The sequence below is a fragment of the Dipodomys merriami genome, unplaced genomic scaffold, assembly GCF_024711535.1.
Source record: "Dipodomys merriami isolate MVZ:Mamm:240054 unplaced genomic scaffold, mDipMer1.0.p SCAF_19, whole genome shotgun sequence".
In the NCBI taxonomy this organism is placed as follows: Eukaryota; Metazoa; Chordata; class Mammalia; order Rodentia; family Heteromyidae; genus Dipodomys; species Dipodomys merriami.
The window spans coordinates 26,539,779-26,560,058 of NW_027203270.1; the positions used below are offsets into that span (position 1 = coordinate 26,539,779).

A 20,280-nucleotide genomic window follows, 5' to 3' on the forward strand; every position below is an offset into this window, starting at 1 on the left:
AACCCTGGCTGCAGTAAATATCTTCATTGGACCTGTTCTGACCTAGAATTCATGAGAACTCAAACCCCAGCTAGGGCTGGCTCTAAGCTCAGATTTACAGGGTGATAAGCATCAGTGGTTAGGTTGTTTAAAAGTCCTGAGGCCACCAAAATGGAGAGTTGTTGTTTTTCCTTTAGAAGTAGTTCATTAAGACCACCTTTATATAGAAGCTGATCATAGATTTTTTTTTCCTGTGACATTAAACGTGACTTGTAGAAATTCTCCCAAGTATCCTCAAGCTGTAGAGTCCGTTCTTTGTACAGGAAATGGAGTCCTTTTTCTGTCCCATTTGGAGCTGTTTAGCAGCCGGACAATACTTAGCTCACCTTTGCTCTCTCTCTCCTGCTTCCTTCCAGAGTAATTGAGGGGCCTTCTCCCCCAAGTTCACAGAATTTCATGATCTTAACACCCCTTTGCTACTTTGAAGAGCCACCATCGTGGGCTTGGGGCGTGAAGGGTCTGGCTGGCAGTCTCTGCCCCTTAGGGTCTCCTGGGGTGTATATTCTGGGTGCACTTTTTGTGTCTTTGCCCACTAGGAAAGAATGCCACCCTCTTCAGCCGCCACACCAAGGCTATCGTGTGGGGCATGCAGACCCGGGCTGTGCAAGGCATGTTGGACTTTGACTACGTGTGCTCCCGAGATGAGCCCTCGGTGGCTGCCATGGTGTACCCCTTCACGTGAGTCACACCAAAGCAGGAGATGCCCCTCAGCCCATCTCCTTCCTCTGAGATGAAGCTTGGGATTACCTCAGTTCCTTGCCTTTGTGGGGGGAAGTGTCTTTCTCATTTCAGAGATGGGGGCCATTTCTAGTTCTGAGGGATCTTTTCCCCTTAGGTACGAACTCTTTTGGCAGAGATCTGGAAGTTTCTCCCCTCAGCTTCCCTGTCGCCACACCTGATGTTTTGAGACCCCTGACCCCAAGACTGATGATGGGTTTGAGGTTATCCTAACTGTTCCTCTCCCATCCCACAGAGGGGATCACAAGCAGAAGTTTTATTGGGGACACAAGGAGATCCTGATCCCTGTCTTCAAAAACATGGCTGATGCCATGAAGAAGCACCCAGAGGTAGATGTGCTGATCAACTTTGCCTCGCTCCGCTCCGCTTACGACAGCACCATAGAGACCATGAGTTACGCACAGGTAAGTTATCGGGCACCAGGATACTGTGTGGGGACACAGGAAAAGCTGTTAAATGGTGTCTTTAAGTCTTCAGCTACTTGGGATGAAGGGCTGGGAGTCAGCAGAGGCCAATGCTTTGTGTGAACGTGATTAGAGATGTCAGAAATGGTGGAGGGCAGATCAGAGAAGACAGATGCTACTTTGCTACTTTACCAAGGGTCAGTTCCAGCTTTTCTGCCCCCATGGGATCCTCTCTATGTTAGCCATAGGGAAGAATGGACTAGGAATGTAGCTCAGTAGCCAAGCACCTACCTACTGAGCACATGTCACATTCTGGTTTGATCCCCAGTGCTGTCTGCTACCCCTTAAAAAGGCACTTATAAGATTATTACATACTTATTATGGAAACAAGTTAAAATACTGATAACAAAAGGAGCAACTATGATACTTCCAAGTCCCATGTCCTGGAAATATAGCTGATGAAGTTTGAGTTTAACCCTACCTGTATGTCTTTCTGGATTTGAACAAGTGGCTTTTTTTTTCCCTTGCTGGCACCGGGGCTTGAACTCAGGGCATAGGTGTGTGACTTTTTTTGCTCGAGCCTGGCACACTACCACTTGAGACATACCTCCATTTCGGGCTTTTTGTCAGCTAATTGGAGATAAGAGTCTCATGGACTTTTTTTTTTTTGTTTGGGCTGGCTTCAAACCTAGATCCTAGCTCTCAGCCTTCTGAGGAGCTAGGATTATAGGTGTAAGCCACCAGCACCCAGCTAAGAACAGATGACCTCTCTCTAGTTACTCCTTCCATATCAAGGTTATCACTTTTGCCTTTTCAGGCCTTGCATGTGTCCTAATTACTGCCCTAGCATAAATTTCCAAAAGTTGAATTGTTAAATCAGATTGTGCAGATTTGAAGCCTTTGATCCCTTCAGAATACCAGTAAAAGCATAGTGGTATCAACTGCCATTGGTAGTTGAAGCATTTCATCCTCTTTCCCCTTGCCTGCACTGAACATTTACCAAGTTAACTAGTAGTCTACTTAATTTGCATATCTTTGATTTTTAACTAAGATGAGCTTTTAAAAACACTGGCCATCTGTCATCTGTACTCTTAACACTTTTTTTTTTGTCGTTGTAGCCTGAACTTTGGGCCTGGGCACTCTCCCTAAGCTCTTTAGCTCAAGGCTAGCACTTTACCACTTGAGCCACAGCGCCACTTCTGGCTTTTTATGCTTATGTGGTGCTGAGGAATCTAACCCAGGGCCTCATGCATGCAAGGCAAGCACTCTACTACTAAGCCACCTTCCCAGCCCCTCTATCACTTCTTTTTTTTTTCTTTTCTTTCCTTTTTGCTATACTGGGTTTGAACTCAGAGCCTTGTTCTTGGAACCTCTCTTCCACCTGAGCCATGCCTCCAGCCCTTTTTACTTCTGATGATTTTTTTTTGGTCGGTCTGGGGCTTGAACTCTGGGCCTGGGCACTGTCCCTCAGCTCTTTAGCTTAGGGGAGCGCTCTACCACTTGAACCACAGCACCACTTCCAGCTTTTTCTGTGTATGTGATACTGAGGACTCAAACCCATGGCTTCATGCATGACAGGAAAGCACTGTACCACTAAGCCACATTCCCAGCCCCGTCACCTGTTTTTATAAAGTTTTATTAACACACATTCTCGCCTTTACATATTGCCCATAGCCGCTTTCACTTTAGAAACCCTATCCCAGATACTGCATGACCTACATAGTATAAACTACAACTATTTTTTTTTTAATGGTACTTAGGTTTTAAGTAACAGCCTTTTGCTTGCTCAGCAAGGGCTCTAACTGGAGCCATACCTTCAGCACTGTAAACTAGAATCTTGAGCCTTTATAGACATATGTTGGCCCCTGGGCCAGAACCAAAGGAGACAGCTTTGGAACTTTTTTGCCTCCTTCCTTCTCTGGCTGGCCTGTTCCTCCAGCCACACTCTGGACCGAATGTGGAAGCAGGTTATTATCTTACTGGATTGTCCTGTGTGGATATAGTCAGGACTCAGAGAGTACTGTGGAGAATGATGCTTTATGAACAGTCTCAAGGGGAGGTAGGGATCAGGTAGAGCTGAGGTTTGTAGCCAGGTTTTAAAAACATGTGCCCTTGTACTAAGTAGCCCGTGGAGATCTATTTCAGTATCTGCTGCCTCTCTTTTTAGGATGAGGTTAAAGTGTTCAGGGTAAGAACTAAGGCCTGTGGGAAGAAGGAAATGCATACATACTGTTTCCATAGCTTTGTTCTTGTTGCCTGGAAGGAGCACAGGGGTTGGGAGGTGGGCCGTTAATGGTGTGGCTCCCTTACCTGTTTTTAGCAAAATGTTTACAGGATATGGGGGGGACTTTTAAAATCCTCTAGATCCGGACCATTGCCATCATCGCAGAAGGCATTCCTGAGGCTCTCACACGGAAGCTGATTAAGAAGGCAGACCAAAAGGGAGTGACCATCATTGGACCTGCCACGGTGAGGATCTCCTGCAGAAGAAAGCCTTTCCACTTCTAGGCCCTTGGGCCTCACTTTCAACTCTTTTCTTAATGGCTTTGGTTGGAAGAGATTTCAAGGGAACCTGTTGAATCAAAACATTTCCAATAGGTTTTTTGCTGGGTATTAAACCCAGGACCTCACTCATGAAATCCTCTGTCACTGACCTATACTCCAGCCCCACTGTGTGTGTGTGTGTGAGAGTGTGTGTGTGTGTGTGTGTGTGTGTGAGAGAGAGAGAGAGTGTGTGTGTGTGTGTGTGTGTGTGTGTGTGTGTACAACAAAAATCAAACCCAGGGCTTCATGCTTGCTGGCAAGCACTTCCTCATACCCCACCTCATACCTTGTCTCTTACTCCCAGTTAGTTTTATTGTTAATGTTGTTGTTTGGTAGTGTTGAGATTTGAACTCAGGACCTTGTATTTGGTAGGGATGTTCTCTATTGCTTAAGCTATGCCTCTTAGTTTTTTGTTTTTTTTTTTGTCGGTCGTGGGGCTTGAACTCTGGGCCTGGGCACTGTCCCTCAGCTCTTCAGCTCAAGGCGAGTGCTCTACCACTTGAGCTACAGTGCCACTTCCGGTTTTCTGGTGGTTTATTGGAGATAGGAGTCTCACAGTCTTTCTTGCCCGGGCTGTCTTTGAACCACGATCCTCAGATCTCAACCTCCTGAGTAGCTAGGATTACAGGCATGAGCCACCAGCGCCCGGCTGCCTCTTAGTTTTTAAAGGGCTCCCCTCACATTCTACCTTTATAGTTTCCCAGAGGCTAGTTGGAAATTGTTTTATGTATTTATCATAGTCCTCGATTATTCCTTTCCTATAAATACCAGAGAAAAAAGCTACCTAAAAAACGCTTACTTTGGCTTTAACATTACTCTGTGAATGTTTTGTTGTTATTTGTTTTTACTTAATTGTTGCATCAAAAATTGGAAACTCATTTTCTAATTCCTCACCACCCCGTCCCCCCATTCCCACCTCCATCTCTCTCCAGTGCTAGGGATTGAGCCCAGGGCCTCGTGAATGTTCAGCAAATTAGCTATATCCCTAGCCAAAGCCATGTTTTTTGTTGTTGTTGTTTTGTTGTTTTTTCTTTTTCAGCCAGTCCTGGGGCTTGAACTCAGCCTGAGTACTAGCTTCTTTTTGCTCAAGGCTAGCACTCTACCACTTGAGCCACAGCGCCACTTATGTGGTGTTGAGGAATCGAACCCAGGGCTTCATGCATGCTAAACAAGCACTCTTACCACTAAACCACACTCCCAGTCCCAAAGCCAGGGTTTTTTAAAGTAAGGGACTTTTCATGTCAAAAGCAGGGTGTGACCATTGTGTGGTGAAATTTGGCTGTGTTGTGCTCCTTGATGAGGGTCGTAGCCCTGTAACCCTGATCTGAATCTGCCATCGTGAGACATCACTATAATAAGCCCAATATTTTTTCCTCCAGCCTGGCCAGAGGGACTGGGCAGGTAATGCAGGATTTTGTGGGGTTTTTTCCCATGTCCTGTGGTCAGTCAGGAACAGTCCTTCCTGATTGCTGTTTCTGTCCCTATAGGTTGGGGGCATCAAGCCAGGGTGCTTTAAGATTGGGAACACAGGTGGGATGTTGGACAACATCCTGGCCTCCAAGCTCTATCGCCCAGGCAGCGTGGCCTACGTCTCACGTTCTGGAGGCATGTCCAATGAGCTCAACAATATCATCTCCAGGACCACAGATGGTGTCTACGAGGGTGTAGCCATTGGTGGAGACAGGTAATGAGCTTGCGGGCCATGAGGGACTGCCCACACTGAGAGTAATCTGCTGGGAGACTGCTCTGCAGGTTGTCCCTGAGCTTCAGACCTATAGAGATATTGTTAACTTCATTCAGTTAGGGACTGCTCTTATCTCAGTACTGATAGAAACAACAGATCAGCAGATAAAGGGAAATGTATGGCTTTTAAAAAAATTATCTATCTATCTATCTATCTATCTATTTATTTATTTATTTATTGTCAGTTCATAGGGCTTAAACCAGGGCCTGGGCACTGTCCCTGAGCTCTTTTGCTCAAGGCTAGCACTCTGCCACTTGAGCCACAGCACCACTTCTGGTTTTCTGGAGGTGAATTGAAGTTAAGAGTCTCATAGACTTTCCTGTCCAGTATGGCTTTGAACCTTGATCCTCAGATCTCAGCTTCCTGGATAGCTAGGATTACAGGTGTGAGCCACCAATGGCCAGCTTAAAAAATATATTATTTTTTTGTGCCACTACTGGCTTTTGCCTGGGTTTTCTCACTCAGAGTTGACACTCTACCACTTGAACCCCAAGCTCCACTTTCAGCTTTCTGGTGATTAATTGGAGATAAAAGTCTCTTTTCTGCCCTGAGTCTAGCTTCAAGCCATGATCCTCAGATCTCAGCCTCCTGAGTAGGTAGGATTACAGGTATGAGCCAGGTCTTTGAAGGTAATTTTTGTTGTGTGTGAGGTGGCCTTAGGGAGGCAGTAGAATGCAGTGGTTTGGAAGGCCAGTTCTGAAACCACAACAAAGGGGTTCATGTCCCAGTTTCCTAGCAAGCTTATTTTAGTGACTTAACATCCCTTGCCCTCTGTGGTCCTTACATATCAGATGAGCAAAATAAATGCCCCACCTCATGATGTCCTCGGAAGAACTAAGCAACATATATATGAAAGGGTCAGCATAGGTCCTGGCATTTAATAGTAGCTCAGTGTAAGTTGTAACTAGTAATAGCATCCTCTTTCCCTTCCGCCCACTCCCCTAACCCCATCCCTAGTCCTGTCTCTCCCTTCTTTTTTGTACTGGTCCTAGGACTTGAACTTGACTAGTCCTTTAGCTTTCTTGCTCAAGGCTGGCACTTTTATCACTTGAGCCACAGTTCTACTTCCAGCCTTTTGGTGGTTAATTGGAGATAAGAGTCATAGATTAGTCTGCCTAGGCTGGCTTTAAACCTGGATCCTGAGATCTCAGCCTTCTGAGTAACCAGGATTATAGGCGTGAGCCACTGGTTCTCAGCTTTTTTTTTTTCCCTTGAGTCTGTAGCTCGATACCTTTTTGCCACCAGAAAACCAAGTGTTCCTAATATGTACAACAGCTCTTCCCACACCACCACAGACCTCCCCAAGTTGCCTTCTGATGCTCTCTCCTCTTGTTCTTAACAGGTACCCCGGCTCTACATTCATGGATCATGTGCTGCGTTACCAGGACACTCCTGGAGTCAAGATGATTGTGGTTCTTGGAGAGGTAAATTTTGTTTAATTGTACAAATAATACACAATCTCAGTTTTTCTTAAAAGAAAATGTAATAGTCCCTGGTAAATCACTCCTGAGACTGTGGGATGTAAGACTCACTGTTGAGTGTCCTGCATGTGCCTGGTGACACAGGCGTTAGGACAACTAGAGGAGAAGCTGGCCATGGTCTTTACCTGGTGAGCAGTGGATAGTCAGAGTTGAACAGACATTTATGCTGGGCACTGATAGTTCATGCCTATAACCCTAGCTATTTAGAAGGCTGGGATCTGAGGATTGCTGTTCAAAGACAGCCCATGCAGCAAAGTATATAGACCCTTACCTCTAGTTAGCCAGAAATGGAGCTGTGGCTTACGTGGTAGAGCACCAGCCCTGAGCTAAAAAGGTAAGGGACAGCACCCAGGCTCTGAGTTCAAGCCCCAATACTGGCACACCAAAAAAGGCATTTATTTAATTTGAAGAGACTCCTATAGTCCATCCCTTGCTCTTCCTGAGCAGATTCTGATCCTTAACCATCTTATACTTTGGAATTCCTCTCTGCATCCAAGCTGAATCTTTCAGACTGGAGCTGACCTCCTTGTCTATTATTTGCTCAAAGTATGTGTCACCCTATTTTGTATTTGAGTTGTATCTTGTAGGTCATCCTGGGACAACTGCAGATGGGTCTTGCTAACTTGTGGGCTTTTTTTAATCCCTCTTTCTTTCTCAGATAGGGGGCACTGAGGAATATAAGATCTGCCGGGGCATCAAGGAGGGCCGCCTCACCAAGCCAGTGGTCTGCTGGTGTATTGGGACCTGTGCCACCATGTTCTCCTCTGAGGTATGATGGGGATGGGAGAGGATGGGTTAAGGTTGAAAGTGGGCATTTTGAGGGCAGCCAAATGTCCTCAAAGTAAGCAGCTAATTCCTTCAAGTGATGTGCTTGGTTACTGTAAAGCCCAGAAAGAGCCCTGCTCTCAGGGAGTTATGTCTGTTTGTAGGAGACACATTCATCAATAGCTTAAGGCTCAAACAAGGTCCTGAGTTTTCCTCCTTGCTGTCTGCAGGAGTTAAAAAGGCCTCACTTGAGAAGGTGATATAAGAACAGGAGAAATTACAGTGACAGGGAGTGCTATGGTGGTGGAGGTGGATAGGGAGATAGGATTGTTCTTGATGTATTAAGATGATACAATGTACAGTTGGGCATGGTATTGAATGCCTGTAATATCAGCACTTAGGAGGGCTGAGGTAGAAAGGAAGATCACAAGTTTCAGGCTACTCCAGTCTACATAGTGACACCCTACCTATAAGAAAGAGAAGAGAAAGTGAGAGAACAGAAGGACAGATAATATATGTAGAAGTACCTAGCAGTGCATAGTGACACCCTATCTACAAGAAAAATAAAGACAGGAAGACAAACCTGGCAGAACAGAATGGGCATTCAATACATTCTCTGTCCGCTAAATTTCTGAGCTGTTTGCTACATCAGAAGCCAGACTTCAGGCCTTGGACATCCACTTTCTTTTTTTTTTTTGGCCTGGGTACTGTCCCTCAGCTCTTCAGCTCAAGGCAAGCACTCTACCACTTGAGCCACAGTGCCGCTTCTGGTTTTCTGATGGTTAATTGGAGATCAGAGTCTCATGGACTTTTCCTGCCCGGGTTGGCTTTGAACTGCAATCTTCAGATCTCAGCTTCCTGAGTAGCTAGGATTACAGGTGTGAGCCACCGCACCCAGCTCCACTTTCATAGTTCTGTCTTGAAGATGGCTTATCAAGTGATGATAAAACCAAAGGAAAAAATCCCTATGTCAGCCAGTTGGTCTATGAGCAAGTGGGTGTAGTGCTTTATATACAGAGGTAAAAAAACTTAGCTGTTAAGGCTTTCTATAACAGCCTTTTACACATAAACCTTCAGTTTTTCCTACCTATAAGGCCTTGTCACACTGTTTTTTAAATGCCTTCCTTTCCTTGCAGCTTGAAGGGAACTCATGGCTTCATGCTGGCTTGGGCTTGCTTGCTTAGCTAGCAATCTACCACTAGAGCCATGCCTCTAGCCTGGCTTCTTTCTTTCTTCTTTTTTTTTTTCTTTTGTGCCAGTCCTGGGCTTTGAACTCAGGGTCTGGGTACTGTCCCTGAGCTTTTTTGCTCAGGGCTAGACCTCTACCACTTGAACCACAGGTCTACTTCTGGCTTTTTGGTGGTTAATTGGAGATAAAAATCTCATGGGCTTTTCCTACCCAAGCTGGCTTTGAGCCTCCGTCCTCGAATCTCAGCCTCCTGTGTAGCTAAGATGACAGGTGTCACTTATGCCTAGCTTTTCTGGTTATTTTTGAGATGGAATGTCACAGACTTTTCTGTCTTTTGAACCTTGACCTATCCAAATCTCAGCCTCTTGAGAATAGTTAGGACTACATGCATGAATCACCAAGTACCTCACATGTTTTAGTTTTTTTTATTAATGTTAAAACTTTCTGTATGAAATCATAAGCATAGACAAGTGTGAGATAGTATAGTGACTGCCCAGCAGACAGTCGACTGAATTCTTGAACCATGCACAGTTTCTCAGCAGAGAAGAGAAATGTGAATGTTCATGAGCTGGGGGCAATGATTTGGGGAGCTGGTGTGAGGACAGGGCCTTATTAAAGGGGACCTTTTCATAGATGTGCCTCCTGCAAATACCCCCAAAACTCCTGTTTAATTTCCGGGAGCCTAGAACTTTTGTGTAGACTTTGCTTCTTCCTACCCATCCACCCAGGCAGATGAAGTCAGACAAAGAAAGTTTTGGGAACCTACACTTTTAAGACTTCTGTTCAGTCTTTCCAAACAGTATGGGGCAGCAGTTTCCTGTCTAACCTTTCACTACTGAACGCCCCTTTGTTCTGTTTCATACCCCAGAGAGTAGACTGAGGCCAGATTGCCTGGGTTTGAATGATGTCATATATTTGTTCCCTAAGTCACTTTGGGCAAGTATTTTACCCCCTCTGGACTTCTGTTTTCCTTATTTTTTGGAAATGATCACAGCTACTAAAAGATAAAATGAGTAGAGCTCTTAGAGAGTGGTTGGATGGTAGTTCACACACACACACACACACACACACACACACACACACACACACACACACACACCCCTTACCTAACTCACACACACACACACACACACACACACACACACCACACACACACACACACAAGTATTTTACCCCCTCTGGACTTCTGTTTTCCTTATTTTTTGGAAATGATCACAGCTACTAAAAGATAAAATGAGTAGAGCTCTTAGAGAGTGGTTGGATGGTAGTTCACACACACACACACACACACCCCTTACCTAACACACACACACACACACACACACACACACACACACACACACACACACACACACACACACACACACACACACACACACACACACACACACACACACACACACACACACACACACACACACACACACACACACACACACACACACACACACACACACACACACACACACACACACACACACACACCCCTACACCCCTTACCTAACTCAGGGCTTGGAACCAGATACGTTATTTGTTGAATTCATTTTCCTAATGCTTGGTTAAAGACAGTTGCTGCTTAGCTTCTTTGGTGGGCTCTTTCTTCCCTCTCACTTGTGCTTATATTCCATTGGATTTAGGTGTTACTCCTATGTATGCTCAGACAGAAGAGTCAATTGCTAGTTGGCTCCCTAGATGGTTTTTGCTATGTGGAGATGTAGGCCTTGTGACCTAAAATCTGACTTTTTTTTTTCTTTTTTTTTTTTTTTTTTGCTTATGTGGTGCTGAGGAATCGAACCCAGGGCCTCATGCATGCAAGGCAAGCGCTCTACCACTGAGCCACCTTCCCAGCCCTAAAATCTGACTTTAAAAAAGCAGGAAGTTTGTATTTTTACCTGAGCTCTTCTGATTTAAAAAAATAAATAAATCACTGGTGGTTATGCCTATAATCCTAGCTACTGAGGAAGCTGAGATCTGAGGATCCCTGTTTGACAGGAGCTGGGACAAGCAAATGTGAAAGACTTCTCTCCAATTAAGCTGGAAATGGAACTGTGGTTCAAATGGTAGTGTGTCAGCTTTGAGTGAAAAGCCAAACAAATACAAGGTTCTGTGTTCAAATCCCAGTACTAGCACATAGGCATACACACAAATTTGGTGTGGTGGTGGTGATAGTTGTGGGGCTAGAACTTAAGGCCTGGACACTGTCCCTGAATTCTTTTGCTCAAGGCTAGTACTCTACCACTTTGAGCCACAGCCCCATTTCCTGTTTTCTGGTGGTTAATTGGAGATAGAGTCCCATGGACTTTCCTGCCTGGGCTGGCTTTGAACCATGATCCTCAGATCTCAGCCTCCTGAATAGCTAGGATTACAGGTGTAAGCTGCCAGCACCCAGCTAATTGGTGCATATTTTATTTTGTTTATTTATTTATTTATTTTTTTGTTGGCCGTGGGGCTTGAACTCTGGGCCTGGGCGCTGTCCCTCAGCTCTTCAGCTCAAGGCGAGCGCTCTACAACTTGAGCTACAGCGCCACTTCCAGTTTTCGGGTGGTTTATTGGAGATAGGAGTCTCACGGTCTCTCCTGCCCAGGCTGGCTTTGAACCATGATCCTCAGATCTCAGCCTCCTGAGTAGCTAGGATTACAGGCGTGAGCCACCAGCGCCCGGCTTGGTGCATATTTTATAAAAAATAGAGTGCAACCATGAGGCCACCTCTGAGTTTATCTTAGGTCACAGTTGTGTTTTTAACCTAATTTCCTGTTTCATTTAAAAGGAACCCCTGTTTCCCTCCCTTTCTGGCCACTGCCTCAAAGGAAGCCAAATGTAGCTCAGTATGAAGAAGGGGACACTGACTACATGCCTGTTATCCTAGCTACTCAAGAGGCTGAGGTCTAAGGATTGTGCTACAAAGCCAGCCTGGGCAGGAAAGTTCGTGAGACTTTTTTTTTTTTTTTTTGCTTATGTGGTGCTGAGGAATCGAACCCAGGGCCTCAGGCATGCGAGGCAAGCGCTCTACCACTGAGCCACCTTCCCAGCCCTTTTCTGGGCTTTTTTTTTTTTTTCTCGTGAGACTTTTTATCTCCAATTAAGAACCATCAAAAAGCTGGAAATAGTGTTGTGGGTCAAAGTGCTAGTGCACTAACTTCAAACACAAAAGCTCAGGAAGGGCTGGGAATGTGGCTTGGTATACGGAGTGCTTGCCAGGGCTTCAGTTCCTCAGTACTACATAAACCGAAAAAGCTAGAAGTGGTACTGTGGCTCAAGTGGTAGAGTGCTAGCCTTGAGCAAAAGAAGCTCAGAGACAGTTTCTAAGCCCTAAGTTTAAGCCCCAGGACGAGCACTGAAACAAAGAAAAGAAGGGGGCTCTGGAGTTGTGCTGCTGGACTTTGTGTACTGGCTTCAGTGCACATTAGATGTGTTACCTTAAGCTCCTAGACGACTGTGTCTTAGTTTTCTCATCTCTGAGAATTATCCATCCTACCCATCTAGCAAGCCAAAACCTTGAGAGAACTGAACTGATTCATGTTTAATATCGTTTTGTCTCCGCTCATCTTTCTTTTCTTTCTTTTTTTCTCCTTCCTTTCTTCCTTTTCCTTTCCCTCTTTCTCCTTTTCTCCCTTTCCTTCCTTCCTTTCTCTCCTTCCTTCCTTCCTTCCTTCCTTCCTTCCTTCTTTCCTCTCTTTCTTTCTCTCTCTCTTTCTTTGTTTCTGTCACTATTGGGGCTTGAATTCATGGCTTCTGTTCTCACTCGGACTTCTTGCTAAGGCTGGTACTCCACCACTTGAGCCACAACTCCACTTCTGGTTTTTACTGATCAGTTGGAGATACGAGTCTCTGATTTGTCTGCCCTGGTTAGCTTTGAACTATGATTCTCAGGTGTCAGCTTTCTTGGTAGCTAGGATTGCAAGTGTGAACCACGAATGCCTGGCCAAGATTCTTTATTATTCCTTTCTGGAGAGCTTAACAAGCCCTGCAAAGCTATTTGTCTTTTGCTTTTTAGGTCCAGTTTGGCCATGCTGGAGCTTGTGCCAACCAGGCTTCTGAAACTGCAGTAGCCAAGAATCAGGCATTGAAGGAAGCAGGGGTATTTGTGCCTCGGAGCTTCGATGAGCTTGGAGAAATCATCCAGTAAGTGGACACTGAGGAAGCTGCTGGCCTCTTCTCTCTCCTAACCCCTCCTGACAGTAGCACCTCCTACACAGCACTGTCCAGGTATCCCTGGTCCCTTTCCAGCATCTAGTGTGACTGAACAGATGGATCAAAGTCGTCCTTCTCTTGGCTTTCATTTTGTTTTAATTTGGTTGTAAAAGCAACAGGTCTAAGTTGTTCCAGCTGGTGTTAAAACCTGTTCTGTTTCTGAGCCTGCCTACTTGGCTGATAGTTGGGGACCATGAGAGATGAGTGTGGGAATACAGTATTTAGAAAGTTTGACCTGATTGATAGAATCATTGGATATCCTATTTGTCTTCCCATGTCTTTCTCCTGGATCTGCCTGAACTATTCCCCTCTGTCTTTAGTTTTCATATTCAACTTTCCATAAGCCTCTTCCAGAGCAATCACGATATCTTGCCCAGGTATCATTTAATTTTTGGAATCTTTTTTTTTTTTTTTTTGGGTCCAGTTGTGGGGCCTGAACTCTGGGCCTGGGCGCTGTCCCTCAGCTCTTCAGCTCAAGGCTAGCGCTCTACCCCTTGAGCCACAGTGCCACTTCCAGCTTTTTTCTTTTGGCTTATGTGGTGCTGAGGCATCAAACCCAGGGCCTCATGCATGCAAGGCGAGCTCTTTACCACTGAGCCACCTTCCCAGCCCCAATTTTTGGAATCTTAACTGATAAGCAGGAGTCACCGGGTGTGAAAGTCTAAAGTGTTCGGGTTAGATGGCGGAGTCTAGAATAACATCCAACCTGTTTCTCCCCTGCTTTGCAGGTCTGTGTATGAAGATCTTGTGACCAAAGGAGTCATTGTACCTGCCCAGGAGGTGCCGCCCCCAACAGTACCCATGGACTACTCCTGGGCCAGGGTAGGTACCTTGGGTGCCCCTTTAGCAGTGTAAAGGAGATTTGGAAGGCTAAGTTTTTAGCGGTTTTGGCTTGAATTCCTGGAAACCAAGCCCTCTCCTTCCATCTAGTTAGAACAGTGGTATAGTCACCGCTCAGGCTTCTTGAAGGACATCAGGAGAAAGCTCAATTTTAACCTTTGAATTCCATTGTCGCTTGTGCTCATGAGGTGGTCTGTACTGCTCATTGGTAAAACAAATTCAGGCCATAAGAGGGCCAGGCTGGGAGTAGAGCTCAGTGGTAGAGGCCCATCTTGGCACTCATGAGGCCCTGGGTTTTCTACCACCAGCACTACACACATACATAAATGGCAGGGGTAGTCTGTGAGTCACAGACTGTCACTTCACAGAGGAAGTTAAAAACAGATAATAATCACTTTGGGGTTTTGTACTAAGTAAGGAAAGGGTTTCAGGGGTGAAAGCATTCACTCTGCTTGTCTATCTGGGCTGGCTCAGAACTATAATCCTCAGATAGGAATCTCTTGAATAGTTAGGATTACAAGTATGAGCCACTGGTGCACTACTGGAAGGCTTTCTTTCTTTCTTTTCTTTTTTTTTTTTTGGTGGTAGGGTTTGAATTTGGGGCCTGGGCACCATCCCTGAGCTCTTTTGCTCAAGCCTGCACTCTACCACTTTGAGCCACAGCCCCACTTGCTGTTTTCTGGCAGTTAATTGGAGATTAGAGTCTCATGGACTTTTCTGCCTTGACTGGCTTTGAACCAAAAATCCTCAGATCTCAGCCTCTTGATTAGATAGAATTATAGGTGTGAGCCACTAGCACCCAGCAATGCTAGCATTTTTTGATAGACAAAGACCCAGTAACCCATTAGTAAAATGAATAGGAAATGGCCTTTAAACAAGAATTTACTCAACCTCACTCAAAATACAACTGTGATCAACCATGATGAAATGATTTGATCATTTGTTGTGTAGTACAGGTACAAAGAAAGTGATGTATATATCCATTGTTAATGGGAGTAGAAATTGACACAATCTTTCTGAAAGGCAGTTGAGTAATAATAGTAGTGCAGATATCTGCCAGGTACCAGTGGCTCATGCCTGTAATACTAGCTACACTGCAGGCTGAGACCTGAGGATCGTAGTTCAAAGCCAGCCTGGATAGGAAAGTCCATGAGACTCTGGTAGTTAATTTTATTCTGGTGGTTAATTCTCCAATTAACCACCAGAAAACTGAAAGTGGTGTTGTGGCTCAAGTGGTAGAGTGCTCACCTTGAGCTGAAGAGTACAGGGACAGTGCCCAAGCCCAGAGTTCAAGCAATGTCTGCATAGAACTCACAAAGGAATGTATCCCAGTGCCTTTCTTAGTAGTTACTTATCAGTGCAGATTATCAGTGAATGAATTATAGTATTGGGGTGTACCATATACAATTTTAAAAAATGAATGAACTGGGTGCGGTGGCTCATGCCTGTAATCCTAGCTATTCAGGAGACTGAGATCTGAGTATTGCAGTTTGAATCCAGCCCAGGCAGGAAAGTCTGTGAGACTTATCTCCAATAAACTACTCAGAAGAAGCCAGAAGTGGTACTGTGGCTAAAGTGGTAGAGTGCTAGCATTGAGCACAAAGAGGCTCAGAGATAGTGCCCAGGCCCTGAGTTTGAAGCCCCAGGACCAGCCAAAAAAGAAAAGAGAAAAAGAATGCATTAGCTCAGTATATATATAATAGAATTCACATTCATTAAGTAAAAGGCATATTATGGAAGAGACCATATGTTAATTATGACTATTAAAAATGTATATGTATACCATTGTATATTCTCTATATGCATGCATTTAAATAAAAGATCCAGAAAGAGATCCACTAAATTAAGACAAAACGCCAATATTGGAGTAGATTAGAAGGATAGATAACTATCTGTTTTGCTGTAAATTTGTTTTTTTTTTTTTTGCGGGGGGGGAGGTCAGTCGTGGGTCCTGGAGATAAGAGTCTCACAGATGTTCCTGGCCAGGCTGGCTTTGAACCTCAATCCTCAGATCTCAGCCTCCTGAGTAGCTAGGATTACAGGCGTGAGCCACCGGCACCCGGATTATGCTGTAATTTTTTTTTTTTTTGGTCCGGTCATGGGGCCTGAACTCTGGACCTGGGCACTGTCCCTCAGCTCTTCAGCTCAAGGCTAGTGCTCTACCACTTGAGCCACAGCGCCACTTCCGGCTTTTTTCTTTTTGCTTATGTGGTGCTGAGGAATCAAACCCAGGGCCTCGAGCATGCAAGGCAAGTGCTCTACCACCGAGCCACCTTCCCAGCCCTGCTGTAAATTTTTTAAAAGGAGAACATAAGCCAGGCCTGGTGGTTCATACCTACAATCATAGCACTTAGAAGGATGAGGCAGGAAGATAAGGGAATCCTGGCTGGAAGTAAAGGAGAATTAGAAGGGATCAGAGGAAGGGCTCAAGTGGTAGAGCTACCAGCCAGTGAGTGAAAGGATCAGAAACCAAGTTCAAGTCCTAGTCTTGGATATAAAATGGTAGGGGTGGGGGTGATTAGAGGTAATATTCTTGTCACCTTTTACTTTGCTGTGTTTGGTTTGTTTTGGTCTTGTTCCATAGCTCAGGCTGGCCTGAACTACCTAATTAGCCCAGACGGTTCTCTTCCTTCTGCCTCTACTTCCCAAGAACTGTGATTATAGGTCTAAGCCACCATGCTTGGCAATACTACTTTTATAAGTAAAATGTAACTTATAAGCATTTAAAAAGGTTTTCTAGCCAGGCACCAGTTAACACCTGTAATCCTAGCTAGAGGCTGAGATCTGAAGATTGCGGTTCAAAGCCAGTCCAGACAGAAAAGTCCCCACGAGACTCTAATATCTCCAATTAATCACTCAAAAACTGGAAGTAAAGCTGTGGCTCAAAGTGGTAGAGCACTAGCCTTGAGCAAAAGAGCTCAGAGACAGCACCTAGGCCCTGAGTTCAGGACCCACAGCCAACCAAAAAAAAAAAACAAAAAGGAAAAAAGATTTTGAGGGGTAACTAAATAAAGTTGGATGGAAGTGGCCAGTGCTTTCTTCTTCATTGTGCCCCAAGGCTGGAAACAGGAAATTTCCCAGCTCATGCCTTTCCACTGGTTAAAATACGTGTTGAAGGGGTCCTCCATCTCCCAGCTGTGTACCTTGTTTTTTTAGTGGCTGTGAGCAGCTGTCTCTGAATGCTTTAGAGATTTCCCTTTGGGGCCCTTCTTTCACTTCTTAGTAGTAACAGTGGCTGGTTACCAAGTCTCTCATTTCCTCTGTCAATTCTGCGTTGTGAAGTTCAGGAACCAATGCTCAGTTGAAGGACTGAAAATAGCTGGTGCTGAGTAGGTGCTGTGTGTGTGGTGCTTTTCTGTTTTCAATGTCTTAAATGATCTAATCAATGAGCTTTTGAGGAATTTTGGAATGGCTGCTTGGCCACCAGAACAGCCAAGAGACTAGTTTTAACAGCAGCTATCCTGACAAAGCCTATGATGGTTAACATATTCCTATGTTCCCCCTGTCCTTTTGTTTGCTTAGGAGCTGGGTTTGATCCGAAAACCTGCCTCATTCATGACCAGCATCTGTGACGAGCGAGGACAGGAACTGATCTATGCAGGCATGCCCATCACTGAAGTCTTCAAGGAAGAGATGGGCATTGGCGGGGTGCTGGGCCTCCTCTGGTTCCAGAGAAGGTGAGGTGTGATGGGCAGAGTTAATGCCCTTTCCCAAATAAAGACTTCTGGACAGAGGGGTAGGAGTTAATATCTGACCAGGCCTATCTGACTCTGGCCTGCTCACATCTCCGTGTGTGTGTCTGTGTGTGTCTGTGTGTGACAGAGACAGACAGAAACCGAGAGAGAGAGATAGAGAGAGAGAGAGAGAGAGAGAGAGAGAAAATAATGGGATTTGAACTTAAGGTATCATGCTGTTCTACTCAGCTCTCATGGCTTGCACTCTACTATTTGATCCACGCCTCCACTTAGGGATTTTTGCTGGTTAATTGGAGATAAGAGTTCCTTAGATTAGCCAGGCACCTGTGGCTCACATCTATAATCCTAGCTACTCAAGAGGCTGAGCTAAGGATTCACAGTTTGAAGTCATTCCACTCAAAACAATCTCCAAGATTTTTATTATCTCCAAATGGAGTGTGGACCAAGTAGTAGAGTCCAGCCTTGAGTGAAAAGTTATGTGAAAGCATGAAGCCTGCCCAAGCTGGCTCTGAACCATTATCCTAAGATCTCAGCCTCCGATTACATGTGAGAACCACCAATGCTTGGCCCATGCTTTGTTCTTGATCTTTAGTGGGGAGATTGAATGTTGTACAGGAAGCTGAGGCCAGGTATCTCCTGTCGATCTGGCACACGGAGGATAGTACTCACAAATACAAATCAGATCTTATTATAAGAACTCATGCTGAAACTGCTACCTAGTGAAAAGACTAATTTTTCTTTCTTTCTTTTTTTCTTTCTTTTTTTTTTTTTATCACTTGTGGGACTTGAATTTAGGGCTTGGGCACTGTCCCTGAGCTCTATTGCTCAAGGCTAGTGCTCTACCACTTTGAGCCACAGCTCCACTTCCAGTTTTTGGGATTTTATTGGAAATAAGTCTCATGGGTTTTCCTTCCTGGGCTTGCTTTGAACTGCATCTTCAGATCTCAGTCTCTAGACATAGCTAGGAATACAGGCATGAGCCACCAGCACCTGGCAATGAAGAGATTTTAAATCCTTGCTTCTAACACTGTTTTAAAAGCATTATTTGAGCTGAGTGCTGGTAGCAGATGCCTGGTAATCCTAGCTATTAGGGAGGCTAAGATTGGGAGGATTGGGATTCAAGGTCAAGCCTGGGCAGAAAAGTCCAGGTGATGCCTTCTCAACTGATATCCAGGCATGGTGGCACACACATCATTTTAGCTATGCTAGGAAGCTTGAAATAGATGGATCAAGGTCCAGAAACATACCAGGGCAGGAAGTGAAACCTGTCTCACAAATGTGCAGCTTGAAAATGAGTTGGAGGCATATCTTAGTAGCGCACCTTCCTAGCATGCAAGAGGCTTAGAGCTCAAACCCCAGTACTCAAAAAAGCAGCACAATAATAGAGTCTGAAGATACTCGAGAATCAAGAAACTTTGCCTGGAGTTACCATAGTATGAGACTTGGACTGGTAATTGGTGCCCTTCTTGAATTTGTGACTGATTGGAAAGTGGAAGGAAGTAGGAATATGGCATGGTCACTGTAGTTCCTCACCTCGGTTGTACCTCTCTTCTCCCTGCACCTTTACACCTTGTCTTCCAGATTGCCCAAGTATTCTTGCCAGTTCATTGAGATGTGCCTAATGGTGACAGCTGATCATGGGCCAGCTGTCTCTGGCGCCCACAACACCATCATCTGTGCTCGAGCTGGTAAAGACCTGGTCTCCAGCCTCACCTCGGGGTTGCTCACCATTGTAAGTCCCTGGGTCCTGGGAGAAGGGTCAACCATGGGGATGCTGAGCTTAGCTATATCAGGAAGGAGACTTGGAATGCAAAACCCCAAGTTAGGGCAGTTTGGGACATCCGAGATTGGTTTGTGAACTGAAGAAATGAATGCAACTCAGGGCAGTGTGTTCTTGTTTCTCTCTTAGGGGGATCGGTTTGGGGGTGCCTTGGATGCAGCCGCCAAGATGTTCAGTAAGGCCTTTGACAGTGGCATTATCCCCATGGAATTTGTGAACAAGATGAAGAAGGAAGGAAAACTGATCATGGGCATTGGCCACCGAGTGAAATCTGTAAGTTGTTGCTGTCCTAAAGATGGAGTGAGTGGATAGGCTCCGTGGTGAGGGAAGATTGTCAGTTTACTTAGAAACCCCCAAGCTTTTGACTCCCAGTGGGCAGAGTTGTGGACCTGTTGACAGATGGCAGATTCAGCGTGGCTCTCTTTTCTCCTGTCATAATACAGATTGTCCTTAAGTAGCTTTCCAGTCCGTCAGTAGTGTATGAAAACACACTAAAAGTCAAAACTCAGTAACTAAGAGGGGTGTCAATGATTACACCTATCATCCTACCTGCTCAGGAGGCTGAGATCTGGAGAACTGATAGAGACATGGCTTTAATGGTAGAGCACCATTAAATGGTAGAACAAGTTCAAGGCCCTGAGTTCAGACCCCAAAACTGCAAATAATAACAATAATAACCTTGGTAAATTTGTCAGTTTCATTAAATGAGGCCACAGTAATAAACATGTCCACATTTGTCAATGGCTTACAACAGCGAAGTTTATCTTTTATGATGAACAGTCAGCCTGGAGAGCTCAGATCTTTGTAATGGTAAAGAGAAACCCAACAAAGGTTGTTTTGAGACAGGAGATAACTTCAAAACCCCTCACT

At 45.0% G+C, this 20,280-nt stretch overlaps 1 protein-coding gene across 3 annotated transcripts in view; it reads left to right on the forward strand.

The window, feature by feature from the left end:
- Nucleotides 1–20,280, forward strand: part of Acly (ATP citrate lyase) — a 51,393-nt gene that overhangs the window by 23,653 nt on the left and 7,460 nt on the right. For all 3 annotated transcript variants that reach the window (XM_070028043.1, XM_070028044.1, XM_070028045.1), the window contains 11 exons: nt 576–717; nt 1,013–1,181; nt 3,546–3,650; nt 5,213–5,409; nt 6,812–6,893; nt 7,609–7,719; nt 12,899–13,026; nt 13,824–13,917; nt 17,458–17,612; nt 19,212–19,362; nt 19,540–19,683. In XM_070028043.1, coding sequence (XP_069884144.1) covers nt 576–717; nt 1,013–1,181; nt 3,546–3,650; nt 5,213–5,409; nt 6,812–6,893; nt 7,609–7,719; nt 12,899–13,026; nt 13,824–13,917; nt 17,458–17,612; nt 19,212–19,362; nt 19,540–19,683 — 1,478 coding nt within the window. The remainder of the gene's footprint in view (nt 1–575; nt 718–1,012; nt 1,182–3,545; nt 3,651–5,212; nt 5,410–6,811; nt 6,894–7,608; nt 7,720–12,898; nt 13,027–13,823; nt 13,918–17,457; nt 17,613–19,211; nt 19,363–19,539; nt 19,684–20,280) is intronic.